Source organism: Montipora foliosa, chromosome 6 (assembly GCF_036669935.1).
Source record: "Montipora foliosa isolate CH-2021 chromosome 6, ASM3666993v2, whole genome shotgun sequence".
Taxonomy (NCBI): Eukaryota; Metazoa; Cnidaria; class Anthozoa; order Scleractinia; family Acroporidae; genus Montipora; species Montipora foliosa.
This window is the reverse complement of record NC_090874.1, coordinates 5899727-5908659: the sequence shown is the minus strand read 5'-3', so window position 1 is coordinate 5908659 and position 8933 is coordinate 5899727. Positions and strand designations below refer to the sequence as shown.

Here is an 8933-nt window from a genome sequence, read left to right as displayed (position 1 = left end):
AACTACGATTTTTATAATTATGCGGAATCTCATCTCCAAGTGCCAGCGGCCAAACAGTGTTTGGGCTCCTGTCAATCAAATGAAATCAATAAGATGCATGACATAACCTACCAATCAGCCTCTTTGGTTGCCACAGTACATTCGAATGACGCCGATGGAATATCATAATGGTATTCGAGCTGTGAACTAAATAAAAACTCCAATTCACTTTTCAGAGGTGGAGTCGACCTTCCTGGCCATGTTAGGAAATTTGATTGATGAAAGCCAAAACGCAATTGGGCGCTTAGCGCTGAAGGTAAGATTCACAGAATTATGAAAATCGCAGTAAAGACAACAAAAATCATAGAGCAAAGTACATTGTTTATTCAATGATCTCTGTTATCCACAATCAAATCAAAAGAATCATGAAAGTTTAGGAATCCTTAATTTCAGGACTTCTGTCAATTTTGTTAGGCGTTATTACAAGAGTGGATCAAATTTAACATTGGATGTAGGACCTTACACCAAGGCCTTGGAAGTGAGAACTGTTTGTTGTTGTTTTTTCTTGTTATCCATGTAATTAATTGATTAATTACCTAAACCTATGTTGTTGCTGTAGTTTGCGTGTGATGTGAAAGCTGAGATCCTTGGGAAGCCAGCAGCAAGCTTCTTTCTTACCGCTCTTGCTGACATAAATGTTTCCCCTGAGGATGTAAGTAGCAGTTTAAAGGGTTTCTTTAAAAATCCAATTACATGTGATGTATTTATAAGTTTTTATCTGTCAATCTCAAAGCACTTTACGACTGTTTTGGGGACTTAAACTCCAGTGTCCTACTGAACAGGTTTTAGCCTTACAGTTTTTTTAATTGGATAATTAATAGGAGTTTTACAGATGTACCTTGATTAGAATTAATAAATAATTAAATTATTTGTTAACCCATTCACTCGTGAAAGTGAGGCTGGTGTTAGACAGATTTTACTGTGTGTACATGTACACCTTAACTAAAGCATTTCTGCATAGCTCTCTCTTTTTCACAAAATAATTAAATTTTGGTTAACAAAATGCTGAGAAATGGCTTTTCACTTCTCCAAGGGCTTCAACTATGGCTGCCTTGAGAGCTTAATCTTCGCAAGACGGACAACACCTTGAAGCTTACATTAAATTTTGTACATTTCAGTACAGTTTCAGCAAATTTACAAACTGTTCTTTTCCTAGGCAGTTATGATAGGTGACGACATTGTATCTGACGTGGGAGGTGCTCAGGCCTGCAACATTCGCGGAGTTCAAGTCAGAACAGGAAAATTCAGGTATGATGAAGACACTGTGTTTACATCACAGACATCAAATGGAAGCCGTGGTGCTTCATCAGAAAAAGCTGTGAAACTATGTCCGATCACTCAACCACAGAAAAGAGATCATTCGCTTACTTTTTAATCTATTCAGTTTAATCTAAACTCATATTTTAGTCTTTTCAGGGTAGCAGACTTTCATTATCAATCAAGTTTATTTCAGATATTGAATTGTCTTATGTATGTAAATTAGATGAATTTTTTTTGTTGGGACATGGTCAAATTTATGCATACCACCTGATATTTGATTAACCCATTCACTCCCGGGGGTTCCCCATTGACGAGTAAAATCATCTGGCATTAGACAGAGTAAAATACTGACCAGTTCAGGCCAGTTTGGGAGTCAAAGAGTTGATGGGGACATAGTTTTTGAGTGAGTGATTAAACATGAAAAATAAAACATCTGAGTTTTCCTGTTTTTCTGTGCTTCTGAATTTGTACTCTCATTTTTAATTGCCAAAAACTGAAATGTGTACACAGGCCCTTGGTGTTTCCTCACTTTGATGATGAATCATCACAAAGGGCTCATTAATGTAAATTTTTCAGTTTGTTATCCTCAGTAATAAACATGATCCACACACATTGCAGTCCACAATGTCCAACAGCCAGCAATAATCAAATTATGTAATAACTATGAGTTTGCTGATTACTTGTCTTTAGATGAATATCTTTTCTTCTTAGGCTTCAAGATGAACACCATCCCACTATAAAACCGAATGGATATGTTAATGACCTGGCAGAAGCTGTAGATCTTATCTTAAGATATAACTAAAAATATCAGTCTGGGGTGAACTTCCCCAACAACTTTCAGGCTAGGTTACAGTTTTTCAAAGCTTGGATAACTGGAACCGATGTTTCTGGTAGGAAAGCTTTGCCTTCAACGTACAAACTTGTTGATACACTGTACAAGGCCATTCTTTTACTAATGAGCTTGTTATTGCGACGGTTGTCCAAATCTGTTCTTCAGTGTGCGAGAAATGTAATTCCAGTACTCTCTTCTGATGTAGTCAACACCTGTGGCCAGTTTCTGGCACAGCTAAAACAGAAAATACATAACAGCTTTTAAAAAACTCTCCTGCATACTGAGGCTAGAAGTTTGCTGGAAATCTGTGCAAGATTTGGTGAAACAAAACACCCGATTATAAAATGAGCAGTTTTTAAGGCCATCTCAAGAAAAAAGCTTTCCCTGACTTGCTCACATCCCCCTTGGCCATACCATTTAATTCTGAGAGCATATGTGAGAGCAAATCAAACCAAACATCTCCAATAACAAAATGTATAGCCCGTTATAGGCTAAAAAAGTAACACTCTCACATACCGACTATTACAATGTACCAGTACATGTTCTTCTTTAGACCAGACCTAAATATTTTTTCTATGAGTTCCTGGGTTCAAAGGTACATTTAAACCATTGTAATTTTATAGTGAAGTTTTAAGCTTGAGTTTCTAGTTTAAATTATATGTATGTAATTTATCTCCTACAAATACACTGTAGCTTTTAAAGGTTTAGAGTTTATTCTACCTCCAAAGCTTGCTCCAAACAGTTTCCATCAGCAAGACCAATCTGAAGCTCTTCCTCATAAATATCAATCAATGTTGACATCAAGTAAAGAGAATCAATGCCATTAGCATACATTTCCAACAAGGTATCTTTTAAACCTGGGTATTTACTCAGACCAGTCTGCGAGAGGACGCTACAAACATAAGAAGTTAAAGCAAATGTCATGCTTGGTAACAGGGCTACTTCAATCAGACTTACCGGTATTGATCATTCTGTGTGTTGATTTGGTAACTGTAAAATTTCTGGTACATGTATATTACAAGCGAAATGGGAATCTTTGCTTCTACTAGGACTGTCGGTGATTCCACAAAAACCACGTTATTTAGGGTAGAAAGCATAAAAAACAATTCTCAGTAGGTATTTGTATTGTTCCTCTCCATTTTCACATACATTGTACAGCCTGTGACAGTTTATTGCAAAAGTTGTGCATTGCTTTAAATTGTATGTTTTAAGTAAAAGAAAAATTTATGTATTGCTCAAAGTTTGAGTTTGACTTTAGGCTTTTGGAATTTTGGCTTAACAATATTATTAGGTGTGCCAGTGGAGACTTGTGCCTTAGCTACAAGTATCACATCTAAGTTACAGCTGTCAACAGTTACTGTGCTTCAGTTCTAACAAGATCATGTGTGTGGGTGCCTATTTTCAGACTGAGCAAAAATAAAGAACACCCTTATGGATTTAACTGGAGGAAAACGTACCCTTTCAAGTAATTCCAGGCACTTTCATTGTTTGGTACTTTCTTTATGAGATCCATAGTTGATCTATGAGGAATTAATAACCAGAAATTAATATAATGGCAGTGATTTTACAGTACCCGGTATATGGAAACATGAATGCACTGTGTTGGTTCGAAAAAAGACTTGTAAATACCCAGAGAACCAAATTTTAAGGTGGACCTTACTTAAACAAAAGTTAAATATCAAACAAACAAATAAATTTTACCTTTGCTTCTCTAGATTTTACTTGTTAATGTGATCATAAGGTAAGTAAGAGAAAGATGCTGGCAATCGTTTGTCCACTGCCAAGGCAGTGACAGGCATGGGCCTATTCCTTCGATGACGTCATAAACTACTTTACATTATGTAGTTTTGAAAGAACTTTGGTAATGTATCAGGGTTCGTACACTTTTTCAGACCAAAAATACAAGGACTTTTCAAGGACTTTCAAGGGCCAAATTTTGAAATTTCAAGGACATCTTTTTTATTTACGTCGAAGAATTTACCCATGGAAATAGTCTGACAGTAAATTTCTTGCTTATTTTCCGTAACGAAGATGCGTGAAAATAATGCAAAGGCACTGGTAACCATTCTCGACCCTACAGCTCGTCGCGTTTGTAATGACATGACTTGAGTGGCTGATTATTTTTACTGAAGTTATGCGGGTCAGAAAAAATTCAAGGACTTTCAAGGACCAGGAATGAAGAGCAGAGATTTTCAAGGACTTTCAAGGCCTTGAAAATGTACTCTCAAAATTCAAGGGTTTTCAAGGGTTTTCTTGACATCATTCAAGGAATAGACCCATACCTCTTACTAGCGTGGCAATGGGACAAATGAATGTCAGCTTTGTTACTCTCTCATACCTCATTAGGAACATTAATCTAGAGAAGCAAAGGTAAAATGTACATGTATATTAGACATTTCACTTTTGCAAAAGAAAATAATTCTTTGAGGTTAGGTGCATTTTACCCTGCTCTAGACCTAAGTATAAAATATGACCCATAAATGCAGCTTTGAATAATCCAACTAGATTGTTTTATAATACATGTCAGTGTGACTGAATACACCCACTGGGCAACTCAACTTATCTTGAATTGAATGGATACAAAAGAATTAAGTTATTTCAACAAAATGGTGGAGCTCCCATTTAACTAAATAAAAATGCTACTAACCGGACCTCTTGATGCACAACATCTTCTGTGAAACCAGTTGTTTTGGAAATCACAAAATATCTCTGATTCCAAGCGGAGTTGTTTCTGAGATCTTCCGTCAAGAGTTTATCTACATAATCAATTTCTCTTTCCCACAATCCAAATTCTTTGATGACCCACTGCCGGTGCTGCCATGCATGGTAATTCTTTGCATCAAGTTGTAAGATTTCCTCTGTAAACTGGAGCTCAGCACTGGGATCTTTCAGCCATTCAACTATGACTTTTCTGTGATACCTGTTTGCCATGATAAAAAACGTAACCTAGACACATCAGTTCATGCTCCTGAAACTTTCATCTAATGACCACAAAAATTAATAATGGAGGAAGTAGATGTAGGTTCAAACGCTGACCAGATCAACTCTCCCTGTGACAGAGCAAAAATTCTGCCTTTGTATGATATCTGTGAATGCCAAGAGTTTCTAGTGTTCCATACAGCTGTCTGGTATTAAGAGTTTACTAGAAAACCTTTCGAGCCACCTTAATGGGGACATAGTTTTTCAGTGATTGATTAACCCATTGACTCCCAGGGGTTCCCCATTGAGGAGTAAAATTGTCTGGCATTAGACCGAGTAAAATACAAAGTCTGGCTGCTTTCAGCTGGTTTGGACGTCAAAGGGTTAAAGTAATGTTCTTTTTTTGTATAGCAGAGGGTTTTTAGCTGCACACGTAACCTACACATGCCATAATGTCAGCTGAATAACACATCAGATAAATGAATCAAATTTCTATCAAAACTAGCACACGCAACACACTGGAAGTGGAAATAGGCGTAAAATCGCACGAACCGGAAATAAAACCTGCGGAAAAAAATAATTGTCTTTATCTCAAAATTTTGTTTGGTGACCTATCTTGATTTTTTGCATACACATACATGTATCATTCATGATGGCTCTTCAAATGAAAAAGTTTCGGGGGAAGTTATCCAGTACAATTTTCTGTAAACTATAAAACGCCTTTTTTTGATGTATCCTTAATTCTACTCTAGATAACTTTTTGTCATACTCTCTAAGCAGTTAAAGAATTTAGGGAGATTTCCAACAAAGAAATAAAAACGGAAGGTCATCGACTTCGTTTTTCAGGTAATTTATCAAAAACTGAAATTTAGAAGGCCTCTTTGTGGACCTGGTGTGTTGCCATGGTAACTGATATGATGTCATAAGTGCCCTTAGAGTATTACCCAACAATAGAGTTGCAAAGACATTTATAGTTTGCCTACACTATGAAATATCCTTCTTCGGTATCTGTCATCGTTTCACAAACACCATAGCAACGAAAAACCCTTTCGAGCCTCCTTAAGGCAACTTTCAAGACTTGGCAAGGATTTCTGTAACAGTCAATAAACTTACCACACTTGGTAGTTTTTTGGTTGTTCTTGTATAACTTCACGAACATAGTGTAACTCATCTAGCAAATTCTTGTTAAGAGACTTCAACAGAACTCTGCGGAAATGCCTTTAGAGCAGAAAAAAATTAATATAAAACAGGTAGTGGGAGGTATTTCTTACTTGACGGTCAATTCCCCACCCTAGGCAGAAAGAAATATAGAATTCCCTGCGGACCAAAGGTTGGATATGTTCCTTAAGTTTCTCAAACACGGAAAAATGCCAATGCTGTGGATCGCATTAACCTGCTAGCAACAACTAAGCCATAATTAAGTTTGAAGCTAGCATACAATAAATCTTTGGTGCATACTGACCTTAGCAACTGGACTGCACAGTCGCTTTATTGAAAACAAAGCCGCCATGAAAGGGTTACAGATAATAGTGTCACAATCCATTAACTACATTTCATTTGCATGACAGTAAAATTACCTTCATTATTATCATTATAGTTATCATCATCGTCCTCATTATTATTATATGATTACTTTTTGTCCTTTTAACCACTGGTGCACCAAACAAGCTTATGAACATGACTCGTTATGCTTCAAATGTGCCCCTTATGCACCAATCAACTCGAAAGTTCAACATCTCTTCCCCCCACCCCCCCCCCCCGGATCGTTCAAATTCCCGGCCCCTCTGGCCAAAATAGTGTTCAAATGCCCTACCCTGTTGTCAGATTTGTCTGTCTGTCCCCAACTTTTAAAGACCTTTTTTTGTAAGCCAATTGCTCACAAATGCTATCTCTCTTCCTTTAAACTCTGCCATCTTGTCCAAACACATGATTTATGGCTGTTAGCGACTTCACCGCCCAAAAAAAAAATCATTTGAAACACGACTCTTCCAGCTCAATTTTCCCCACCCCACACAGGCAAAGGTCAAATTCCCCACTCCCCAGGCACAGAGGATAGTCAAATGCCCAAGGTTTGCCCAGGAAGGGTGGGGGGGATGTTGAAGTTTCAATTTGATCGGCGCATTAATAATAGGCTCACTATGAACTCACATAATGACCAACTCTTAGAAGGCTTGATAGCTCAATTGGTAGAGCACTGCACCGGTATCGCAAAGGTCGGAGTTCAAATCCTGATCAAGCCTGAATTTTTCAGGCTTTGCTTTCATATACTGCTCAGGTAAAGTTAATAAATAACTGCAATGATCAGCATCTTAACATGATTCTCTCTGCAGTTCAGTATACAGGGCTTTCATATATTAAGTTTCGTCATATTAATATTCTGTAGTTGGTCCTGGACATTACTCACCATACTGTGTAATTGGCAGCATTAAAACTAATGGCATCCTCCGTTAATTTAAAGGCGCGCTCACTTCTCTCGTCTGCCAGAAGAACTGCTCGAAAGTAGTCAAACACGTCTTTAACTAAAACACAAGACAAATCCCATCGAAATAAATTGCAGTCAGATGTTGTCAGCTTTAAGTCTCTAAAAGATGAAACCTTTAGGAGTGAGCTTGATTCAAATAAAGACAGGCACACATGCATGATTTCTCGAAATATGCGGAATCTCCGCAAACAATGCCTCACAATAATGATAACGATTTTCTATATTATTAAAACGATTTTAATATATTTTTATTCCTTAAGTTTTAGTTAGTTTAAATGCACGATCCCATAAGCGGCAACGCTTTAATCACCATCGTGTTGAAATAAAAGCTGTTGTTGTTGTTGTTGTTGTTTTTGCTTGCCACAGAAGGTGACCATAGGCTTGAGCTTGTACACTTAAAAAGGCAAACCATTCTGCAAATCCTCCTTACCAACCCAACATTCGCTTTCTTTCATAACGTTTTAAGCTGACATAAGCCAAAATATTATTACAAGTTTGCAAATTATATGGCCAAAGACAGGACAAAAATCTAATCATGTCAAGAGCCGAGCAAGAAGATCGACTAAAGAACTCACATCTCTCAGAGTATGCAATTTTCACAACTGGATACGGTCCATCGTCTTGCTCAACGGGAGTTACATCTTTCCATTCCTCTCGATCACGATAAAATACAAAGTCTGTGTCTGCACAATCTTCATCTCCTGAGCTCTCCGCCATCTTTCTTTAGAGGCAGATACCAGTCCTTCGTCGATCAAACCCTCCCAACCTTGTACCCAGAGTCATCTCTAATAAGGTACGCATGTACGCACGCATGACGACCGATGGTCAAGGGGAATACGAGACCCCTCCCTTTTTTAGGGTGTCATGCCCTGAAACCTCTCCCTTTTGAAAATACTGAGGAATAAATTACATTCGCCATTATAATAAGTGTTTCGCTATCACAAACAGTTATTCTTAGGTCTACAGAGTGGGCGAACTCGGTTGAGTTTACGGGTCAACTCGCAATGTATGTATACGCCCGTAAACTGGATGCGAGATCCAGGTTGTGATACCCTCAACCGTCACCCAGTTCTAAAAGATTCTGGCGTCCCAAACAACTCCCAAAAACTTACGATTTTTATCTGTCTAACTCCAAATGATTTTAATCGTCAATGGTGAAACACTTGATGGCGAAAACGTCAATAAATGTGAAGAGTGACACCTCCCTCTCCCTCAGTTGCCAAATTAGTTCAAATTAGTTCATGTCTTCTGCCATCATGCCAATATGGTCACTGCTTTTATTATTTTCCCTGTTAAAACGCACTTTTACACAAAACCAGACCAAGGTTAATGTAGCAGACGCATAGCTTTTGCAAGTAAAGAAGTCAGATTATCTCCCAGCAGTCCATACAATATTTCGTT

The 8933-nt window shown here is 37.8% G+C and overlaps 2 protein-coding genes across 6 annotated transcripts in view; one reads left to right on the top strand and one right to left on the bottom strand.

The window, feature by feature from the left end:
• Window positions 1–2145, top strand: part of LOC138006486 (phospholysine phosphohistidine inorganic pyrophosphate phosphatase-like) — a 3790-nt gene extending 1645 nt beyond the window's left edge. For 2 of the 5 annotated variants that reach the window (XM_068852844.1, XM_068852840.1), the window contains exons 3-5: window positions 454–517; window positions 599–691; window positions 1196–1902. In XM_068852844.1, coding sequence (XP_068708945.1) covers window positions 454–517; window positions 599–691; window positions 1196–1414 — 376 coding nt within the window. In that variant the 3' untranslated portion in view covers window positions 1415–1902. Of the gene's footprint in view, window positions 1–453; window positions 518–598; window positions 692–1195; window positions 1903–2010 lie in introns of those variants that run through there. The other 3 variants (XM_068852841.1, XM_068852843.1, XM_068852842.1) reach the window with 3 other exon arrangements.
• LOC138006485 (protein farnesyltransferase/geranylgeranyltransferase type-1 subunit alpha-like) lies at window positions 344–8272 on the bottom strand. Its single transcript, XM_068852839.1, has 7 exons — window positions 8108–8272; window positions 7455–7569; window positions 6164–6268; window positions 4779–5051; window positions 3589–3651; window positions 2852–3023; window positions 344–2365 (listed from the first exon to the last, which is right to left on the bottom strand). Exons 1-7 carry the CDS (start codon window positions 8247–8249, stop codon window positions 2264–2266), a joined length of 972 nt encoding a protein of 323 aa, XP_068708940.1. The 5' UTR covers window positions 8250–8272; the 3' UTR covers window positions 344–2263.
• Window positions 8273–8933: the final 661 nt, after the last annotated feature.

Coding starts and splice junctions, on each gene's coding strand:
- LOC138006485 (XM_068852839.1), bottom strand. CDS start 8,249: ATGGCGGAGAGCTCAGGAGATGAAGATTGTGCAGACACAGACTTTGTA. Junction 7,570..8,107: donor AATTGCATACTCTGAGAGAT/GTGAGTTCTTTA, acceptor CTTGTGTTTTAG/TTAAAGACGTGTTTGACTAC. Junction 5,052..6,163: donor CCAAAAAACTACCAAGTGTG/GTAAGTTTATTG, acceptor CATGGCAAACAG/GTATCACAGAAAAGTCATAG.